Here is a 24,381-nt window from a genome sequence, read left to right on the forward strand (position 1 = left end):
CCTTCAGTACCTGCACACTAGGGAAACATTTTTCTGTTTATTCAATCCACCATCAGTTCTATGTTTGACACTACATCCTTCCACTAGAAATTGAGGCATTCACTACCCTAACAAAAAAGAATTCTACAGTATTATAGCTGCCAATTGCAATATAACCCCTAACTGCATTTGTGTCCTCCTTACCAGCTTTCTACCAATTTACTTGCTAAAATCAGTGTTGTATCAAGGAAACATACTGGAGTGTTGAACAGGCAAATTTATACTGCTGGTGGTTGTAACTGCTTCAGTATGAAGTCTGAGCTTTATGACCATCAGTCAGCATCTTTCAAAGTTTTTAAAATATTCTTCATCTGAAAACAGATCAGCTCAAAGATTTCTTTGTGCTAGTGTTGCACTCACATTGTTCAAATTAGCTGCCAGTTACATTAAGCATCCCTAAGATTTTAAATAATTTATATTGCGTTTTCAAAGGGTGATGCCATCCAGGCAGTGAAACAAGAGGATTCCGTCTTTTGCTTATATAGCTGTCTGTATAAACATGCCATTTTACATGACGTACTGTGGTATTAGGTTAAAACACTCAATAGCATCTGAAAATACTCACAGGCTTATCATTTTCCGCTGGTAGCTCAAACACACACCTAAGTTTCGAATCCATAAGTTCTTCTGGTTTTGCTTCTTTCCACTGGAATAATTTAATATTAATTTAATATTAAACATACTAGCATAATAAGGCAGATGAAAAACACAGCGTATTAACTAAACAAACCACCACCATCTTACTCAGGAAAAACCCCACAGGTGTTTATATTGTTACTGTTAACCACATACATGATGAAAAATGAAACCAAACGTGTAAATGAGTGGTACCATAAAGACAGACCACATACTCTGAAGGAAAACATGCTAAATAGTCTATTAATTTGAGAGAACTGGGAATTGTGTAAGAGTAATTAGCATAGATAGGGGGAGCTATGGTCATGATAACATTAAAAAAAAAAACCAACCACACGAAACAAGAAGGGGACACTCAAAGGAAAGGAAAGATAGCAACACCTCTGATCAGTTCTAAAGTCTTTGCTCAGCAGAGCACCTATTCAAGCTTTTCAAATTTCACATAAAGTTTTCTTCCTGATTGGTATGAACTACCGGACTGTCCTTCCCCCTCCTCATTTTTCAGCATCAATTAACAGATGTGCTACATACAGAAAAAGGACAGTTTTCCCTCTCATCCTCTCCCCTTCAGCTAGGAAGCCTACCATAAAAAAGTTTCCGTCCAATATTTTAAATAGGGATTAACAGTTGTAAATCTTTGCTCGGTTGTCAGCTGTAACCCTGAACTGAAAGGAATGATTCATAGTAGTGATATACAGCAAGAAGCATCCACATTTATATCCCGGAGTTATCACATGCTTCTCTTCACTTTGACTATACTTCTGGTAGCATGGTATTGCTCAGCATATGTCAAGTAGGTGTCAAATTATGGCTAACCCCTGCGCAACCTGGAGAAGTATCTGTCTCATCCCAAATAGTTCAATCATACTTCAGCTCTTCTGCGGCTGAAGTCAGAATTCTATTTCGAGCTCACTGGCTGCCTGTGAAGCGTTGAAAGCTTTATAGTACTCCAGTAATTTGTCTCACCTGTTTATCCAGAACAAGAAGAGATTTGGAGAGTGGTAACTAAAAACTGAGAACTAATCAAGTGTTACAGAAAAGGAATCACACTGATCTGGAGAGCTCTGGAAAACTGAAAGGGCCATCTAGGTCTTAAAAACATTATGTGCTGGAAGAATAACATTTCCCATGGTATAAAGTAACTCATAAAAATTAAAGAAAGGCAGGCTGGCTTATCTTTCTAGTGATGCAGACATTTTATTACTACTGCTGTTTCTCCCACTGGATCTTATTTTGAGGCCATTAAATAAATATAATTCCATAAATCTCTTTCAGGAGGGAAATTTTCTTAACGCTGCAAATCGCTGCAGCTTAAAAAAGCTATTCAGAAGAAGATGCATATCGTAAAGACTACTATAAAAACACCATGATACATACTCTGAGGTTTTCTGGGGGTTTTTTTGTTTTTAAGTAATACAATGCATACAAACACAGACAAGCTCCACACTTTACAGCAATGGCCTTTTTTTCTTGTGTCCCCAATAGCTACTGGAGTATTCTCTCAGACTAACAAAAGCTAGAGAAAGCGTCCTTGTGCCTTCTTGCTGCAGCAAATCTTGCTGTTATAGGAAAGCCACCAGGCTGACATACTGGTTTGCTCCTTTCCAATTTGCCTTAATGTAGCCTGACATCTTATTTCTATATCTTTTGTCCTCTGCTTCAGTACCTACATGCTTCTGTTACTCTCATTTGTAAGCCACAAGACAAAATATCAGAGGGACTTTCATTTAACTAAGCCACAACAGACACAGGCAGGGAAAAAGAAAAATGCAATACTTGTAAATCATCTTCCTGGTTCTTGCTGGGAAAAGGAGCTGCTCAAGGGAAGACTCAAGATCAAGAGTAGAGGTATAAAATACAAAAGATGCCACAGACTTAGAAGTTATTATATATATTTCTAGAATATATAGTTCAAGTTGGTCCTTCCAAGAAGCGATACACTGAAAAAAATTACAAACTACTGCATGTTTGTTTCATGGCTTAGTATCCCATTACTGGCAGCAGCATCCTATAGAAGCAACCACAGACACCAACTGTGTTTTTCAGTGCAAGATTCCTGGGGCTTGAAATAAACAGGAGACACCTTGCCATGCAGAGATGAAAATCTGGCAAAGCTTTCAAGGATCATTCCAGTGTGGTTTAACAACAGCCCTTAAGCAACAGAGTAAAAGACCTTATAAAATTATACAATCAGAAAGAAAACCATTTTAATTAATTTCCATACTTACTACTGCTTCCATATCTGAAGTATCAGCTGGAGCAAACATAGACTGAACCATAAACTTGTGTTTACTTTTCTCATTAGGGTCATAGTCAAAAGGCTGTAGCATCACTGCAAGAAAAACCCGAAACACATTACGTTACATTGCTCTGATGAATAGTCATGTGCTGATGATACAATTCCCAGATCTGAGAAATACAAACATTAAAATGGTTTCAAGTAGTTTGTCCATTATGATCAAAGCAGCAGCTGAGATCAGGAACTGCACTTTAAACCAAAACTTTACAAGAACATAAAAGAGACTTCTTCAGTCCAGATTTTTGTCAGAGAATTTTGGAAATGCTGATTACTGTACAATACTCCATACAGAACTACAGCAAGATAATAGTAGTAATTTAAAGTAAATGGGATAATTTACATATCTTCTGAGACAGAAGGGAAAATTCTCAGAGAAAGCTTATTTCTTTTTTCCTCCATCCTTGGGGCAGAAGTAACAAGCTGGCATTTTGATTAGCTGTACACACAGTACTGCTGATGGTTCCCAAGAACAGCTACAGAGGCAAAGTCAAACCTTTTAAAGCTTTAAGTTCAAGTCTCAGGATGGAAATTTCCTCTACAAAGTTTAGGAGTCTCATGGTATTTGTTTTATCAGGTACAAGTATTTCTCTTGCAAAACAAGTTGCTGAAAGTTTGTTACCAATTTACAGCTGTAAAGTTTATGGTTAAATGCTACATAAACTTCGCCTCTGAAAGGTATACAAGAAATGTGTTTCTCCCCATCCAAAAATTCAAAAAATTCCAGAATTTACTTATGCAGAAAATAACTTGGTCAGGGGGCAGAGAGCAAGGAACACTACATTTAGGCTGCATGTGTGCGCGCACTTTTAAAACAAAAACATTTTAAAAATTAACTTCATATTAGGAATTCCCATGTCTTTTATTTTTGGGTGAAGAAGTAACATGTTTAAGAAACTCAAAGAGGGAGAGTTAGGCATTTCATTCACATGGAATATTCTTTAATCACAGTGGCCCCTCAGAACCCTACATTTTGCAAATGACACCTGCACATTCAGCTACTGTGACATTAACACACACAGGTTTAGCATCAACATGAGACAGAACACGTGAAAATAAGCAGTTTACACAAACATGTTATTAAATATTGCAAAAAGCTATTACCCACTCAAATTTAAAGTGAAGCTTGCATATACTGCAATTACTGCTAGCATAAAAAAAATAACTGTGTAAGGTTTAAAAATTCACATTTTATGACCCATAAAGGCTATTCTAGTCCCTCAATTCAACCACTAAGGGAAGCAGTTCAGAGTTAGGATTACTTTCAAGTACCAGTTCTATTAACATTATGTGCCCGAATTCATATGCACTAATCGCAGGGGTTTGACGTACCAAAGCAATATTCAATGATCCCATTTTTTTAGAAATGAAGGCAAAAAAATTTGCCTCCTTCAATGAGCAGAACATGTTATGGCTGTGCTGCCTTTATCAAGCACACAATCTGTGGCCATCAACAACCACATGTCTTTTAAAGATGGAAGAGAAGGAAGACAGCAAATTCTCTCAGATTAGGTGCTTTAAAAATTATCACACATTTTTAATTCACCTTACAGTAATCAAATACTAGTCCAAAACAAACATCTGCAAAGTACAGGCTACTTTTAAAACTTATCTTTCCAAACAGAAGTGCCTGTACTGTGAAAGCACACGTATTTCAACCTTGCATGATACATCACTGAAAAGCAGCAGCGTCATTTTTTCTCCCGTCGTAGAGACCTAACTGATTTTAAATCTACATAATGTGTAAGATCCAACTGAGTAGTCAAAACTATCTACTGTTTATAGAACTTCTCCAGATCTGAATTTTTATCAGTTTGCTTTGCCGAGTGCAACTATAAGCTCATTTGAAAATTATTTCCCAAGTGATAGTGCTGAAGCCATTCTCAAAAGCCAAACAATTGCTGCTCTGAATTCCATTCAGTGAATCGTAAGAGCAAGCAGCTAGAGAGGCCCTGACAGTACAAACGTTGTTAGCACTTGTATTTTTAGATCAATACATGAAAGCCACATGGACACAAATTATTCAGCAAATGTCTGGTAAACCAGATGGGAAACTCAAAAATGTGTACTTTGTTAAAGAGGAAACCAAACCATTTCAACATTTATTCACATACTATTGGAGGCTTCTGTGAAAGGTCACTTCATGTAACTGCCCTAATTGCTGGAGAATTCACTAGTGTGATTCTGGCTCCTCTGTGTTGTCTGGAAGTTTCATACCTTATGCAAGAATTATGTGAAAAGCGTATGTTCCTACAGAATGCCTTATCAAATCAGTCATCTCACCTGGTCAAGTTTCTGACCAGCTTTCATCAGAACCCAGAGTTCTAAGAAACTGAATGATTAACATGATCTTCAAGTTTACTAGTACCAGCATCCATTAGGCAGAGGTATGTACTTCAACCACTTTCTAAACTGATCTCATCACACCTAAAGCACCGAAAGTATTCTACCACAAGCAAAACCTGCAAAGTCATTGAGAAATCAATGGAATGAGGAGAAAGGCAAGTTGTATTTGTTAGCCTACTCGTCTGTCTCAAAATTCAAACACAAAGGACTGACCTTATGTACATCCTGCTCTGAAGTGTTTCCAAAGAAATGGATACCAGTTTTCTCACACATTCCTGCTATACTCCCAATGCTTTATGCAAGGCCCTCTGTAGATTGCAAAGGAGAGGCAGTGACCACCCAATATGCTCTTTCTTTTTCCTACAACAGTTTACTGGCAAAGTTATTAACAACGTCAGAAGCATTAAACACTTCTGGTTTTCCTACAGGAAACCTGCTTTCTCAAGGAACAGAGGAAATCTGAAGCAAGAAACACGGAAGGAGGCAAGATTCTATCCCATAACACCTGCTAGGATCTAACATTCCCTTCCAAGAGCAAAAGGAACAGAAAAGTCCCCCTGCTCAGATAGTCAGCAACCTTCCTCTAGTTTCCATCTACATTTACTAATGGCCTGTTTACTTGGTCCTGGACCAATACTGCCCTTATGCTTAAATATCAAAGAAGGGGAAGAGCCATTTACTTCTAGCGCACTCCAAGACATCAATCACAGCAACTCTTGGCCTTCTGGTAAACTAAGCACGCCAGACTCCGTGGGTCTGCTCTGGGCCAGGCTCCCCATTCATCCTCTGCACCCGTTCTGGCTTGAACTCCTCTGTATGAGCTACTTTGATTATACACTCAGGAAATTTTACTAGTGCCTTGGACAACAGCATTTATACCCTCTTATCTCTTCCATTTTCCAGCCTGTTTTGACTTATGCACAGATACATTATCTCAGCATCCTGGTCTCCCTAGCCAGCCCCCTTCATTTAACAAGCTTGCAATTATAGCAGGAGTATTTTATTCGCCAAGTACATGATTTTGCAGTTTTTCTGATGAAAGTCATCCTCTGTTTCTGTTACTGTAGCTTTCAAGGACACCCAGTTCTGCTGTGTATCTTCAGCCTCCCAACTTTTCATCATCATCAGTGTTTTTAGCGTACTCTTTGTGCCAGAATTAAACATTAAACAAGATTAGCCCCAAGAATCATTCTGAAGAAACATTGCTAGTAACTTCCTGCTATTACATTTCCATCCACATCAGTGTTTACTCTTAAGTAGTCCATTCAGTAGTCTGTGAATCTATTTTTATTTTCTAGCTTTAAAGATAGTTTTCCCAAATGGCACTACATGAAATTCTTTATGGTCTGGATAGATCCAATCTACCACACTTATGTCACCACTACATGAAACACCCCAAGCAGCCAGAGGGGCAAGCCTCAAGATCATTGTGCAATTTGAGCAGCTCCGCTAGAGGTGAACCAAGGACACTTGTATCTACGCAAACAGGCAGAATCCACTGCACCACTCCACACTAGTTCCATGTTTACATAGTTCTTTCTGTAAATACTTCAATACTACTAAGAAACGTTGAATCTATGAAGATCAAGCTAGATTCTCCTAAATCAAGTGGATAAAACCAAACCAAAACGGGGCAGTGGCTATGCAGTCCTGGGGGAGCCGGACGCAGCAGTGATGCTGCCTTGGCAGAGCTGGGGGCCGCAGCAGCAGGCAGGACACCATCGGTGACTGTAGCAAAAGGGGCAGCCCCACTGCCACCAAAGAGAACAGCAGCTGCACAAGCACCCTCCTGAAGGCAATGCCAACCAACTGCCTTTTCAAAGTCAGGCAGGTTTACAAAAACCTAAAAATTCAAGGATATTCGACAGCAGCCTAAGGATAACGTCAGCTTCTCCCCATTTTTAGGAAGCATGTTCAGACTGCTGTCTTCAGCGGGACAGCGTGCACAGATGGTACAATCTGTACTTCCTCTCTTCCCTGTTATATACCTATCTGCAGACTCATCAGCATCTGCTTTCATTTTTTCACTTTTCCTTTGTAATCCATTCATGCCTTTTATTTACATTCCAACCTCTCAGAAGCCACAAAATCAGATATCTTTGTTGAAATAAGGCATGTTAAACAAAAAATGGAATGTGTGCAAATACTCTTCGAATTATTTCAGACCAAATGCAATAAAATCCGATGACAGCACACACACACACTTCCTGACAGTTACATAAACTCAGCTGTTAAAATTACGTGCAATTATGTAACAGGTGAAAACAGGGGCTACAAACCTGCCATCGCAGTGAGCAGTGCATGCTGACAGGGCCTTAAATGCTGATATTTAGGAAAAGCTGTGAAATGGCATAAGAAGCCAGTATTTGAGATTCCCTAGAATAAAGCAAGCTTTACTATTCCAGCATTTCATGTTTCAAATGAGCCAACATACTAGTAGGAAATAAAGTGGTATAACATTCTGACTGCTGCCTCTGTCTTAGGGCAGAATATCTTCTCAAATACTTACATCGGAATAGTACAGCTATAGTTTCACAAGAGTGTAACAAATACTACAGCACAAGGAAGATACAACTGCCCCAAACTCAGCTTCGGTCAGTAATATTCTGAGAAACTAATAAATTGTTCTAGAGCTTCATGCCACTATGCTTAGACACTGATTTTTTGGAGAGAGAAGTTGCAGCACCAGTGCAGTGCTACCAAGCGGCTGCGTTACAATTCCATCAGCAATTCTCAAGAGGACAGATTGCATATAGTAAATACAGCCCAATTAGTTTAAGTGTCCGGAAATTATTACTGTATTAACTATGTTCTAACAATTTCTCATTGGTAGTATTTTCACTAGTTTTGGAAGAATTCAAGTCCTATTTATTCAAATCCTATTTTTATGCCCTGTGCAAGACTTGAATTACATGACTGAAAAATAACTGACTCAGAGGCAAAGAAACAAATTCTATTTATTTTTCACTTCATTAACTCAAAAATCAGCCCTCTGTTCTTAAGACACTTTACTCCAAAGCAAAGGTTAAACACATCTCCCTCCTTTCTGTGAATTAGAAAACAATTATGTTCTGTAAGTTAATGAAAGTTCCCTCTTTTACACCCCCTCCCCAAAAGATCCCTTCTGGTAATCAGAACCAAAGACACTGCTACCTTTAAGTCCAAAGTTAGGTCCCATGCATGGTTTAAAGAAGCTACCAGGAGTGCAATATATACAGCTCTATTAAAGAGAAATTCAGCCACAGCACAAGATAGCTTCAGTTTAGAGTGTTTTAAGAAATAAAGAATTATATATATAACCCCAGAATTGTGCAACACATCTACCTATAAATTTACCTCTATATATTACCTAAAGAACAATGAACATGTACTGCTTGCATTTTAAAATATGTTAATGTAGAAACCAGCAGTTTAGGATTGTTATTTATTATTACTAAGTTATTATCACCATGAAAATATGTAGAACACAAATGTGAGCTTGTGAATAAATACACCATAGCCATTTGCAAAACTAACTGAATCATAAACCACTACAAATAGTTATCAGAAAAGGGAAAGTTTTTCAAAGCTACGTAAGCAAGAGCAAAGCATAGCTTAGGTTTAGCACAGCAGTCTCTCATAACGGGATACTTTCAGTCAAGTCTTGGACTAGATCCACGCTCTATCTGGTATGCTGCTGGGAAGAACCGGGCTGGAAAAGCGAGCGAGACGTAGGCATGCTGTCAGCGTAACTAAGATGGCTCATACAGCGCTCGCCTATACTGTATTCTGCTCAAGGTAGAGTGAAGGGTCATTGCAAGGAGAAGTTTAAGGAAACAATGTTGAGATCAAGGTGACATTTAAAAAAGCGTGGTACCTGCCTACAAAGGAAGCAGGCTTTTAATTTTGAAGTTCATCTGAAAGAGGAAAAGAATCCACATCTTTATAGCACGAAGATAATTTGTAGCTAGAAACCATACTAATTTTCATTATCACTTCATTGATTTCTATGCATTTAATATGCTTCCTGCAGCTAGTAGAGATATGGATGACAGACAGCTTTACCTGGGAATCATCCCAAGTTTTAAAAATCTCAATTTCTCTCTAGGGAGCTTTTTCATTTACGTATTAGTCATTTCAGAGCTTACTGGATATGTGCTAGCCCTCTCCTGAAGCAGAAATGCTTTGCCTGCGCCACCACATCACCTGCTACCACACTGCACTGGTTATCTCCTCTCCTGACACTCCCCGGACATTAACTGCGAGCGAGGCACAATTCTGCAATCATATGCATGCTCAATTTGACACAATAGAAATCCTAAAGACAACAGATCAATGAGTGTGCAAACGTAGGCATGCACAAGAAGACTTACAGGATTAGAGTCTCTTAATGTTACACTGCAAAGTATTTTTGGGATCAGTTTTTATTTTGTTGAAGCAAGCTCTTCAAGGGCAAAGTTTAAATATTTTACATTTTGTTGAGTAAAAACCTGAAGTCTTGACTTTTACATTTTTTTTTTCTCAAGTGAAAAGCAGTAGTTTTAGCTCCCAAATTTTTTTTTATTCCAGGCTAGAAAAGTTTGGTAAGCAGTAACAGCAAATCATATAACCTATCAGTAAGTAATTTTTCTTATCATGCCAATATTAAAATTTATTAGAAATAGTAAAAAATATATCTGTATGTTTATAGAAATAATTTTCTTAATTAAGAAGTCAGACTTCACTCATGCAGTATGCCACTACTACATGCTTTGACAGAATTCTTTATTAAAAACATGGACTGGAGAAGTCATTGAGAAAACAGATCAAGCACGCATCATCAGCAAGTTAATATACAGACATTCTGTTTATGGGATATACTCAGCTCTTCGTGCTTTCAAAGTAAGCCACTCCTTTGCTTTTCCATTACCAAACTCAGGCAAATCAAGAGCTACTGACTCATTATAGAGAAAATCATTAATTTTTCCTATGGAACAGCAAAGATTTAGTCACTTGGCATTTCTAACACCAAAGCATGTTCTATCTTCAAGGAACACAAAACAAGTATGGTTTGAAGGTGAATGTTCTCATTATTAGTTATATTAGGCAGTTTGGCAACAGCCAACGCTTGTCTAAAACCCCGTGGCTGCAGCCCGCTCAGTTATTCCTCCCTCGACATGCCTGTCCAAGCACTTGTGTGACCCTGCGGTGAGCTGGTTCAGGAAGTTAAGCTGGCAAAAAACTAACCGTACAAAAATAATCCCACAGGGAGGGCAGGGCTGCAGCAGTGGTGGTTTGGATAGGCTGGTAAGGCTGTTAATGAATTATCTTAAGTGATTTATGTACTTCTCCCTTTTTTTCCCTTGAAAACAAGATGTAAAACCAAACCTATTACTGCTAGACCAGGAATAAGGGAAGGATATATGAAATGGATGCTTCCCCACAAAATCACAACCTCATCCTTTTATAAAGATTCAACAAAATACTTGCAGGTTGCCAAGCATTCCAAGGAATAATTTATTAGAAAAAGCTATTTTCAATCACCAAAAACTGCTTGAATGGCTTACCAGAAACATTAATTGATGTTCCTGCATCGATAATTCCACTGTTAGGCCTTACACAGTATCTACGTGGTGCTGTGGTCTTAACTTTGAAGCACACATTTTTGTCTGTAGGATTGCCGAGTTTCAGGTTTGTAGTGACAACATCTGTGAAAGGACCTGAGGAGAAGAGCAAAAGCAGACTTGAAATCACACAGAAAGTACTTTTCAAGCAGAGGCTAAGCAGGCTCTAAATCTCTTGTTCACAAATCTTATAAAGTAATTAGATGTTCAATTTCCATCTCTGGCACGTACAGATAATCGTGCACGCAAAGCTGTGAGGCCTCTGAGCATTCTGATGTGCAGCATGCTCCAACACTCACAGCACAACAGCTGAAGTTGATCATTAATAGCAAAACAAAAAGGGGGAAATCATTTATACATTGTGCCAACACAACAACATGGCATTCACAAGATGCCAAATTCTCTGCTGTGTCACAGTTACTCCATTCTAACTACTGAATCCCAGTAAACCCAGGCTTACAAAGATACCATATGTACCTACGTTAGAGATGATAAATAGGGGAGTACGGTACAGAATGTTACCTAGAAAGAGAATGATAAAGTGGCTACTACAGGTTCATCTGTATATTCAGGCTGTACATCCACAGAAGGAGGATTCCACTAGGTTTTCAGAAATGCCATACCAAAACCAGCAAGACAAGCATTTAGTGTGTATCCCCTTTTCCTTCCAAGTCTTTTTTTTTTTTTTTTCCTTCTTCTAATTATTCTCATGGCTACTAGAAATGATAAACAGAAAGAAATCTTCATACAATAGCCTACCTCGCCCAAGACAGGAAACAACCATGCAGAAATAGGAAAATTCTTGGGTGTTGAGAGCACTGGCAAAGATTTCTGTATTAGTAAAGCTAGACTCAAACCACTGTCAAGTTCTGCAACATCAAGTGCAGGCAAATCGAATTCTCACAGGCTCAGCACCTAGTTGAAACTGCCAGAATCCCTCCGGTTACAGGAAAGGCTAGTTACTGATTTTCTACATGACACTGATAAACCAGACAGGTAGCATGCAACTACAGTGCTTGCTCAGATGGTAAGGAAATGTAATTACAAGAAATATAACCACACTTTGATCAACTGTCTTCTGCACAAGAGTAATTAATTTGATGCTTGAATAAAGTATCTTCATCTATCCTCAGGAATAAAAGCAAACAGGTCAAAAAAAAAAAAAAAAAAAAGCATCGAAGCTTTTCTTGCAGAAGGGACAACCTTAATATTTAAAAAGGGTGAATGATGATGATGATGGTAATAAAAATACTAGCAGGCAACATTCCACCATCCTCTTCCTGCAGCATGGTTGGCTTAAAATAATGTTTGTTTCCTTTTCTACAAATTTAGCAGACAAATTTGTTTCCTAAGATGACATTTAATACAGCTGTAAAAGTATTACAGTCCTGCAACCTTTATCCTTGATCCAATTTGTTTTAAGTAATTAGAAGGAGACAAAACTCAAAACAATCAGACACCAAAAAAACCCAACCAGTCAAAAATGTAGCACCATTTCTGCCCGCACTCTGGAAAAGCCAATTTGCATCTACAATGAAACCTGGTAGCAAAAAAATAAAGCGCCAATAAAATTTTCAGATCTCATGAAACATTTCACTAAACCTGTGCCAGATGAAACACTGAGATGTGAAAAGAGAATGAAACACAGCTGTCAAGTTTTCTCTGTTTTCCGCATGCAGAGACAGACTTTAAGTCTAATGGAAAATAACTGGGCAGAAGCAGCCACGAACTGTTAAACAAACCACCAGCATAATCCAGCAAACATTTAGGTGTGTAAAGACTACGTAGCAGATCTTCAGACAGCTCTAACTGGAAGAAGTCTAACATTTCAGCAGAAATTACTTGATGCCTAAGCATTAAGGATGCATCTTTAGTAAAAAATTACAGCTTGAGCTATTCCAGCACAGAGGGAGGGTCGTCTGTACAAAGCCCTACATATGCAGCTGCATCCTCTATAGTGCTTTACTAGTCTGCATGCTGGGATAGATTTCCTGCGGGAAATACCATGTTTTTACTTGGTTGATCCACGAATGCGTGCAGGATTTTGTGCCCCAGCATAGAGCTGCTGTTTATAATAGTAATACGACAACAATTCTGCGTGTAAAATAATTTCCAAATGGAGTTACTTATTGCTAACACAGATCATACCAAAATACTTGGCAGCAAAACCTTTCAGCAGACTGAATTAATTTCTTCTTGTCTGCTTGACATTTCCTCTTCTTTTTTGTCCACTGAACTTCAAACAGTTTCTTTAGATCCATTTTCCCCAAATTACAGGTTTTACAGATTAGCCAGCACAATTGTACTAGACCTCTGCTTTCAGCAAACTTTTGTGCAGGCATGCTCCTTATGGCACTGCTGTTCCAATACTGTAGGAAAGCAAAACAGAGCAGACAAATGGAGGGTTAAAGTGACATTACTGGTGGTTTTGAGTGTATAAAAAAAGAAATGGACAAGAGAGTATTACTCAGGGGTAATTACGGCACGGCAGTGAAATATTATCAGCTTGGCTGGCCTGCCTTTTAAGAGCAAAGCCCATGGACTGCTAACTCAGACTGAAATGAAACCTTGACAGCCTGTTGTTAGCTTACTATAGCCTAAGTTAAGACATTCTGGGGGGAGGTTGGGGTATGGGGGGGAACTGATGCCAGGGTAAACAGAAGCTAATTCTGTACTGGAGATACACCTTTGCTTTCTGTTTGGATTTGCGCACTGCAGGTGAGCTTGGCTTGGGTATTTGGGTATTAAGAGTCATATGAGACACACATCTACCCTGGAGTTCCATTGTTCAATGCAAGGCATTAGGACTTCTGGAATCATACCCACAGATATAGCAAGATAAAATGCTCTACACTTCTTTCCAATGCCTTCGTCCTCATTGCAAATGGATGGACCACTTATACAAGTATATGCCTATGCCTCTAAGGCAGGCTGTAATTACAACCACAATGAGTCAAGACTGTGCATCCAGATGGTACCTGGGTAAAAGCAACAAGCTGACTCTGCAGGGAATACTGACATACTGTGTGCCTAAACAGAAGCTGCACTCTTTTAACACACACAACCTTTATTTCCTAACTTTCAAAACAAAATAATGTATTTTTGATTGTCCTTAATATTTCCACATACTTGAAACTTATATTGGGGCAGGATGCTTTCCAAATGACAACTTGCACTTCTTAAAGAAAAAAAAAAGTACTATTTTTCTCCCATGTTTTTAAAGATCATGAGAAAAATGTCACTGGTGTCATCCCAAGGACAAAGTTATGGGAAACTAAGGGTCTGTACATGCATCATCTGACATGGGGTTGTCATGGGAGCAAGCTGTCTAGAAGGAAGAATGTAGTAAACTGAATTTGGTAGTGGAAGTTTGGAAAATTCCACAAGGGCTCAATGATATTTTCCTGCCAGTTAGAAAAAAGTAAACTTGTGTTAATGAAAACTGGGCATCTAGTGATATGCAAACTAGCAGTACTACTTAAAGAAAAGGAAACACGGCCTCATACACTCATGCAACAACAAACAGCAAGAGGTATCATGGTTCTTCATAGATTCGCTTTTCAGCAGTTTTATTTTCAAACTACAAACTGCAGCTTTCCACCCAGGAACTACACATACAACCCTTCATGTCTGAAGATGACAGCATTGTCTCAGAATTTGCCATGCTCCATTTCCTATTCAAACACCAGTGCTGTATCAATCTTTCCTAAGAGTTCCATTCTGCAGTGTGCTGCATCATAACATCCTGGATCATTTTAGTAAGAATACAGAAGCCTGGGAATTAGGTCAAAAGAATATGATGTCAGCTTTGTTTAAAATTTAAGTAACTTTCATTGCAATAAAAGTTGCCCACAGTTGTACAAGCAAATCCAGGCCAGTAACTTTTTGATCAGCACAGTACTCAAGTATAAGTTTCTTGCCACTCACTAGTCACAGTAGCCACGTTACACACCTACATCATTTGTACTGAATCTTAATATAATTATTTTCACCTTAACCGAAATTCCATGCTTTAGCTTGGCAAATAAACAATCCTTATACACATCTACTTTCAATGCAGCAAGAACACTGCTGTTGCACTGTTTGGCCTGTGAAAGCAGTCAGCAGTAGCATCAGCAGAGGCACTGGCTTGGGCAGGAACATTCAAACCAGGCACAGTCCTCTGCAGATTTGTATGTGCAAATACTACTACATCTTTAAAATTAACTACACGCAGTAGGTGAGCCACAGTCCTAGGATTGCTTTATGCCTGCATCAGTCCATCTCACTGCTAAAGGGGAGGTGGGATAACTTCTAATCTCCACCAACTGCTTGTGCTAGCTGCACCAGTGCTCATCTGCTTGCGCTGAGCTGAAAATTAATCCACTTAGAAGACAGGGAGGGAGGGAGGGGGCAGCAGCAAAGAGACAAAGGAGAATCAGTTTTCAGCCAGATCAAGCAGCACTCAGACACTGGCATCAGGGAAACTGCACCTTTGCACACAGCATTCTGCCAAATTGAGAGAACAAGGTCTCATATTTAGTAGGTTAAAGCTAGCACATCTAGGCATATGTGCTGCAGTCACACTTCTAGTGTTGGCATACTTGTTGGAAGTAATTAAGGCACGTGCTTAATTTTTTTGTGCTTAAATCTAATGCAAATTCTCATATGTGTAAAACCAGGCATCCCCTGAAAAATTCAGTGAACTGGTGCTTTTCAGAGCAAAGGCACTCCTGGCAGGAGCACTTGATAGAATCGTAATCATGTTAAACTGGCAACCGCTGATCAACAAGATTAACAAAAATTCTCATCAAGCTGCCCATGTTATTCCTAGAATGTTTCAGATGCGCTTTCATCACTTTCGCTCAACAACTTTTGCCACCCCAACTCAGCCCCACAGACACATATCCAAAAGCAAGGTAATTGGAAACAGGCAGAAATACAGGCAGAGCTTCTAGTGAGACAACCCCTTTTGTACTTCTTTTGTTGAAAGCAACAATAGGAGTGGAAGGATGTATTTCACCATGGTTTAATCCCATTGATGTGTCAGATGAAAGTCATTAATCACCTGACATATTAATCAGCCACAGAAAAGTAACCAAGGTATCTTTAATAAGGGAGATGGTGAAAAGCAGTAGAAGGGAAATTTAAACTGTTTTGTGGCTATTCTCAAGAGCCCAAATCCTACATGTTGATATGCCCCGACTAGTAGATGTCCACATGGAGCAGTAATTCATCCAGCAAAAGAGCTACATTGACCCTGCATGTGTGAGTGGAGAGGGTGGGGGTTGAACATGATACTTCAGGCTCCCTTCACCATCACACACACCATGCTGGCTCCTGCTCCCACGGCGTGAAGTGTCCCCCCCACCAGCTCAGTCAGCCCCTCACACTGGGGGTGCACCTTGCCCTGCTCTACCATGTACGAACCTGCCGCAGTCCTACGTGACAGTGTAAAAGCACCACTAACAAAACAACCACCACTCAAGAACACAGTCATCTCTCTATCTGAGTATTTCAGCCTTTCTACTTATAACTTTTCTTATCATCATACCTGAGTTGTTTCTCAGTTCCTTTACTGTGCTTCTGATAGTAACCAAATGATTTCATTTTATATCCACAATTTCTCCGATTTTATTTCTGGGGGTGTCTTATCAGCAGTAGAGAGAGACAGTCAAAATAAAAATGCTAGCGATGAGCAAGAGGTTCAGTAACAGGTGTAGGCTTGACTTACCGTACACTGCTTTTTGAAGTTATATATAAAGTTTATGACCTTTGAAGATACACACTAAAATGAAAAAAGCAGAAATGTCAAGCAAGACATCTTGAGCTATCAGCCAGGTGCCTGCAAATCAAGAACACCCAAGATCCAATCAAACTCTCCCACCATCTTACTTCTCTTTAGACAAATCACTTAAAGGCTTGATCTTCTGCTATTAAGAGCCTTAAGAGTTGACAGCAGCTCCACAACAGAGGCAGGTTTGGACCCTTACAGTTTTCCTCTCTGTGAAGTCAGGAGAATACTTATCTAATTACAGAGAATCTTGTGAAGATTAGTGTTTTAAAAAGTACTGTATGCCAAGTTTTAATCATCATCATCATCTGGCTCTGGAGACATTCATAATTAAGTGAGCATCCACAACTTTTGAAATCAAAGAAAGAGAAACAAGAAGCATCATGTTGCATAAACATCTGCTTTCACAAGTAATACACTGAGAGGACCCAACAACCCACAACCCCAAATTTGGTAATTATTTTAAAGAAAAACTTAGGCCACTCTTAATGCTTCTATAAACCACTCACAAACCTTTCAATCTCAGCTCAGATTTCAAATGGAAGTAGCCAGAAAACCCCACCCCTGTGGAATCAATTCCTTTACTCTTACCATGACTGTCCTCACCCTAAAGGGCCCTTGAAGCAAAGTGACAGGAGGGAAGTGGTCACTTCCACTTCTGCTGTGTCAAACAGTAGAAGCCCTGATGAAAAAACATTTAAAAATAGATGTGCCATGCAAATCATTCCCCTTGCAATAGATGATGCATTAATTTTTTTAAGATGTATGCAATCAATAAAATTATCTAAGAGAAAAAAAAGCGTAGGAAAACAAGAAAATTACATGATACAGATGCCAAAGGTGGAGCAAGATTGGCAGTAAATTATTCCATTTGGATGGATTAATCTCTGTCCTCCTCTGGCCTATTTTGGCACAAACTCTTTTTCCCAGAGCATGCCTCATGCTGAATAGGGGAACAACAAAAACCCCCAAACCTCAAAACAACAACAACAACAAAAAAAACCCAAAACCCAAATATGAGACTGGAGACTATTCTCAGGGTATCTACTAGTATGTAACTTTTGTCCTTTTATTCCTCAGAGGATCACTAACAGTTTGACTTCACAGTTGTAAGAAACGAGAGGCCACACATAAGCATGCCAAGAAACATGAAAGAATATGTCCTTCAAATAATTTTGGTAGAGTGCCATTTCTTTTTTTCCAACTGGTCTCTACAGAGTTTTATTACACCCAAACATTACTTACAGCAATCTTCAGCAACAAAACCGCACAACATACAATATTTTCTCTACATCCTAAACTTAAAACAGATTTCTGCACACAATTCATAAACAAGAGACTAATAGCAGAGCTGGCTAGCTTTTAGAGGCATATCTCTGTTTCAACTATGCTTTCATATTCTTTCAGAACCGAATGCCAAACATATCGTATTACTTTGTTCACTCACAAATATCACATGTACCAACTCTCTCCAGGTATGAAAACAGCTCAGAAAATAGCAGCATACTATCTTTTGACAGCGCAATAGTAGCTACACCTCTTTTGATAAGCACGGCATGGCAAAATGTAACAGTAAAACAACTACTCGCCCTGTGTGGCTAGAAGCCTCATTCATGGGGGCTGCTGGGTGGGTATTGAAAGGGTGCAGAACCAAAGCACAGCCCCCCAGGGAGAAGGGGGGATGCAACTTCGAGAGTGGAGCCTAGCATGATGATGGCCTGACGTGCAAGCTGCCCTGGCAAAACCAGTGCTGAAGACAGAAGTCAATGTAGAGTCAATCTCCCTGGAAGAAGCATCGTGATTTTAACCACCGTCCCAAACTACACTTTTTATTGTACTTCTTGAGAAGTCATTTTTCCTGGACTGATGTATTACATCACTAATCTCCATTTCAAATGAACAGTAAAATGGTAGGGAAAGAGCATCTTAACTGCTCAAATTTTATGTTCATATATACTCCTCAAACAGACAAATTTAATGTGCAACTTAAACAGCAACTGAGCAAATATTTTAAGTGCAAAACTATGCATAAATTGGAAATACCAGAAGAAACAAGCAAAACCAGAGGGTTTGGGATGCCCAATAAGTAGCTGCTTTTCTAGTAAGTTTAAAAAAAAAATTACAGGCAGTGAGATACTAACTATAGCTACAAATAAGAAAGGAATCCTGAATTTAGCAAGATACATTTCTGAGGAGCCACTTGAAAACTAATCTATTAACTGTGCTCTCAGGATCAAAGGAAAGAAAGTAAAACACCAAACCAAAACCAAATCAGAAATTTAGTCAGAAGCAGCGAGAAAACATCAGGAAAAAAATACCTGACAGCTTACACTGTCTGGCACAGAACAAGATAGAGATGTGAAGTTGCATCCTCCAAACCTAATAAACCTCTGTAAGTGTTATCTGCACCACCGTATGACGTCAGTAAGTATAGTGTAAAAACAGCTATACACCCACCCCCCACCCCAAAAAAAAATCATCTTACTGCCGTTACACTTTTGCTCCTAGTCTGGTAAAAATGTAGGAAGGTCAGAAGACAAGACCTTGCAAACCAGGGGAAATTACGCACACAAGTATTTTGAGAAGAAGAAGATGCAAATATATTGTTAATTCACATACAGCAAGCAGCAGCAGTTGCAAATATAAACAGGCAACAGTGGCAGTCCAAACATGAAACTGCATATGGGAGAGCTGAACTTCTGCTTGTGTGAAACATTAGAACCACCAGTTAAGGATGAAGTAACTGGTTAGATAAAAAGGAGCAGTCATAAAAAGTTAAATTATTTATTTTTTAAGAAGAATTACATAGGTATTTGACATGCCTTCTACAAGCACAACTAACTTGAATTAGGTCTTTGAAATTGTTTGCAAAAACATAAGATTTGGCTCCATAGCAAGCCCCACACCTACATGATTTTATAATTTGCATCATAAGTAACTGGATCACCAGGCAAACCTCCCCCTTGTCTATTTTTTCCACCCCTGGTGGAAACCAACCAAGAAAACAGGATTAAATTTAGAACGATAAAATCTTTAATCCACAGCACCATGGAATGAGGGGCTTCGTTTACAGCTCTGAGAACTAGACACTAAAGGAGTTTTTTAGTAAAGAGATTATTTTCATAAAGTATTTATAATAATGTTGGATAAAGTACTGCAGGCAGCAGCAGTACCCAATTTGTACAAATGTTTTTGAGGCCAGAAAAAGTTGAAGCAAGCAATTTTCAAAACAACTTTAGTACAGAAAGGACAGAGTTGGTCAACTCTCAGACTGGATTGTCTTGCTAGTGTAAACACTCAATCACTTCAATCGATGTACATTTTAATCCTGCACTGAATTAAACATGGCAATGGTGATTCCCTTTGCATACATTTTCAATGACAGCACGACTGTGACAGCTGTTCCAGACTGATGGCACAATCCCTCTTTACAGAAGGTTGCCTAGCAGGCCAAGCTTTAAATTCAACAACATCCCAGACATCTCAGAAAATATCCTATATGCCTCTACAGACACCTGAGTCTACAAAGCATGTATGAAAGGAATTATATATTGAATAAATATTGGCTCAAATGCCAAAGGAAGAGACTTGGCATGAGTCTGGCCTCTAGTTTAGGTAAACAGGTATTTTAATATTTAAATATTCATATAGGTATGTAGAATAGGCTTTCCTTCTGCCTCTGGTCATCACACAGGAAGACAATTAAAGGAGGCCTCAGTTTACTTCTGGTAAGAACTATGACACCAGTGTCAGAGTTTCCTATGCAGAGAAGAGAGAGGTCTAACTAGAAAAAGAGTTCCTAACTGGGAAAGAGTCCCATACCTAACAAATCAGTGAGGATTTACTTGGAGTACAAGAAAAAACAAACAAAAAACAACACCCCAAAAAAACCCTGGCTCGCAGTAGCACGATCATGTTAAAGATCACGTTCCCTACCAATACAATGGTGAAATTTAAGTCTGAAACAACAGCTGTTACCACAAGCAAAACTGTGGCAAACATCATCAAGAAAGCTTTCAAAGCCAACCAACTACACTGACAGAAAAAGCAAAAAGGCTGTTATTGTACCAACTACAAAATGCATTCGGTAGTTATTAGCTGTTCCCAGCAGGGAGCAAACATAAGACCAATATGGTAACAAGATAGTAGAAAATGAGTGTGACTGCAAGATGTGGGCAGAATTAGCAAGGGTCATTTGACTCCTGCATTGTCTCCAGCTAGGCAGAAAGCTATGTTTAGAGGTACTCCAAAAGCAAGAAACAAGACAAACCCTCAGTCACCCAGTTTTCTGCAAAAATTGCATTATAATATACGTAGAAGGTGCTCATTTGATTCAAAATTCATTTGATGCACTCAATACCTTCCAGAGCTGGGTGCATACAACAAATTAAGCTTCTTTTAAAACCGGGTATTTGTTCATAGATGTAAGCTGACCTGAGCTCATAAAGTTGGATCATTCACTATGGTGATGATGCCTTTTTTCCAGCTGAGTTTCAAAACAGATCTGACAATCTATTTAAAGTCTGTAATTTTTACCATCCTAATTCCAAATTATAGTGCAATTAAACAAAAATCAGCCTTGTATTTAAAGGTAGCTAACATATTTTAAAAGAAACAAAGCACTGCGTGACTACTGGTAAGTTTTTAATTTATAAAACTTATGAAGTGAGGAAAAAGGCAATCGTCATTTCATTTCCACTGAGAAAGAACTATCAGAAACTCCTGTGCAAACTTCTACTCCACATTCCTCTTTCACAGGTGCTAAGACATTGCACATGGTGTGCAGGGTGGCAGTTGATAAATAGTTTACTCCTAAGCTTCCATGTGAGCCTGCACCCACTACGATACATTACCTGTGTCTTTATTTTGACATGACAGCCACGCTCCTAGGACTTAAGCCAGCCACCCCTTACCTTACATTTACTTAAGTATTTTCAATATAATTTGTAATCAAATATATTTTCTGAAGTGATGAATAGAGGACACATCCCATCAACCAAATCAGACTGGCAGTCTGCCACTCTGATGAGCTTTAAATAACACACGTGACAAACTTTTTCATGTATCATTGCAATGCTTCCATAGCTCAAAGTGAGCTGAAAATTGATGCACAAACATGAGATTCCCAAGGAACAGGAAATTATGAATTGATGTGTTCCATCCCTTACAATAAAGACAAGCAGTCAATCATATTAAAACCACAAAATCCCACAAAACTAAGAAGTAACCACCAAGTAACAGTTGCTCATGCTGATTTTATCACTGCATTAGGACCTTCCTTGAAATAGTAATACTTTGATCCCATTAATGCTCAGTACTTCAGCTGCAGTTCTGAAAATCTAGGCAGTACAAAATTATTCAGAAGTCCTTAACCCATAAGTCACATTGGCCAAAGCCTTCAAGCAGATTGTGAGATTTTTGGAAATATATCTTGAGACCTAAATACATTAATTAAATTTAACAGAAAATGCAGCTAAACCTCCCTGACTGCTTCACACATCTCAAATAACTGTTATTTGGCTCTCTAATAATCCTATTCAAAGTTTCAAATTTCTGTTAGCCCACACGTGTACAATTCCTCCCCTCTTTCCCAGTGGACCTGTTAGTGTCATGTCTCTAGTGTACAGGACACCAGCAGATTAAGGAAGCTCAACAGAAGCACTATCTCCAACATATACTTTAACTTTCAAAAAAATGAGATGTCACAAGACACAATGCATCGCTATCTTGCTTTTATCTCCAGTTCTTCTCCTCCAAACACTGCTCTTTTAAAGTTAAGTCTATGCAAAGTGATGAAGTAATTAAAAAACGGTGCACATGAAATTAGAATAATTCAGCGAGATGCAGCAAGTCTGTACAACTATAATGAACACTTAATAGTTAGAATAAGCTATTGGTTTTAGCAAAGTTGCAAGAATAGCGAGCATAACATGAACTGTAAATATTTAAATGTCACCAGAAAATGACTAATTTTGTTTGATAATTGGGCTACATAATTAGATTTGTTTAGATTTAGGAAGCCTGCCTGTTATTTAAACATTATGTCCGCTTTTTAAGTGTCTGACTTGATAATCAAATTCAACTATGTGGACAGATGTGAAAGTTTACTCGTATTTAATGCAGTAACAATGATTTCACTAGGAATCAGGCTAGACAAAGTGAAGCACGGACTGATAAATTTTCCAGCAGAAACGTAGACAGCCATTGACACAGCAGCTTTCAAAGAGTAAAGAAACCCTAGGACTGACTGCCATTATGCTGTGAACACCGGGAGGGCTTTCATAGTTTAAAGAAAACCGCATATAAATTTTCAGCTTAAAAGATATGTATTAATTACATGTAACAGATAACTTCTCACAACACTGCCAGTATTTTATGTCCTTAAACACAGCCTGTTCCAGTGGCAGTGACTAGAAATCCCTACTTATCCAATACAGAACAAACCAGCACAGAGTCAAATCCCTCTGAATATCTTCAGTGCAGGAGTGCTTCAATCATTACAGACAGATCCTGACAGGGACAAAGATGGAATTATTAGTTTAGTTGCAATGTCTGACTAAGTCCTTAACTTCTCTTCTGAGACCTGACAACTGCAGGTTCAGTGAAGACTATAATCTTACACTCCAAACGTTACTGAACTGTTGGACTGAAGAGCCTTAGCCTAACGCCTGGTAAGAACTGGATATTCATGTCAGACACAGGTTTTGCACACCTACACTGCAACGCACAGATCTGACTATAGTTTACACAGACTTTCCTGAAAGAGCTCAAACTTACCTTATTCGGGAGCGGCAGCCACCTAACCACAGTAACGCAGGTTACACAGGCTGCATGGGACTGTGGCTGAACACTAAATGCTTCACTTGCAGCGCTGCAGATGCACTGTTGGACTGTGCAGATCTATAGGGGCCGAGGCCACACCTTTGCACTGTAGCTCTGCTGCACCCAGGGGACACAGTCGAGCAAGTGACAGGTGACAGCTTGGAAACAACACTGCCAGGCCTCAGGCCAGGTCTGAATCAGTACTATTGGGACTGGAGAGTATTGGCTATTCTGGTTTATTGCTGTGCCCTCTGCAGAAAGCAAAGTTACACAGTGACATATTGCATACGTGCAGGTGCAAAATCACACACTGGGGACAGGAAACAGCATTTCCAACCGGCAGCAACTTGCACGGTTTTGCGAGGAATGAATCCCGCGTTTGGCAGTACTGCTATCTGCCACTTGGGGCGCACCGCAACAGAGTGCTGAGTCACAAGTCCAGCCTAACCTGTGGCAAACCTCTGAAAACATCGCTGAAATGTACCTCAGCCCACGCCACCTCCGGTTTTGTGCTTGTCCCCTACTAAATACCACTCCCGACACTCTGCATCTGCAAAAAATGCAGCAGCGTTTCAAACACCTAAAATCCCAGGCAAGTTTCTAAAACTCTTTACATTTAAGAAAATTTTACTTGCTGACACTAAACAAATTATCTCTATTCCAGACAGGCACATTATGCTGAAATGACAGATCAGCCTCACTGGGTAGCCGTCCTATAAAAGGCATGAGGCAGTGCCCTGCAGCACTAGTGTGGCACTGGCATTAACAGCTGTACCAAAAAGCACCTAGCAAAAGGGGCCAGAACTGCACACCCTTGCCTAAGTCTAAATCTAGTAATTCCTGAAGTCAGAGCCTTGAACACTGCAATCTAACTAATTCTTGGCAGG

General features: G+C 39.2%; 1 protein-coding gene across 3 annotated transcripts in view; it reads right to left on the bottom strand.

Annotated features, from left to right (window-relative positions):
• Positions 1-24,381, bottom strand: part of VAPB (VAMP associated protein B and C) — a 39,807-nt gene that overhangs the window by 12,299 nt on the left and 3,127 nt on the right. For all 3 annotated transcript variants that reach the window (XR_008748716.1, XR_008748715.1, XM_055813473.1), the window contains exons 2-4: positions 10,843-10,995; positions 2,904-3,007; positions 605-685 (exon numbers count right to left, since the gene is read on the bottom strand). Coding sequence is in view for 1 of the 3 variants with exons in the window: in XM_055813473.1 (XP_055669448.1) it covers positions 605-685; positions 2,904-3,007; positions 10,843-10,995 (338 nt within the window). In the remaining 2 variants the exon portion in view is untranslated. The remainder of the gene's footprint in view (positions 1-604; positions 686-2,903; positions 3,008-10,842; positions 10,996-24,381) is intronic.

The sequence above is a fragment of the Falco peregrinus genome, chromosome 9 (genome assembly GCF_023634155.1).
Source record: "Falco peregrinus isolate bFalPer1 chromosome 9, bFalPer1.pri, whole genome shotgun sequence".
Lineage (NCBI taxonomy): Eukaryota > Metazoa > Chordata > Aves > Falconiformes > Falconidae > Falco > Falco peregrinus.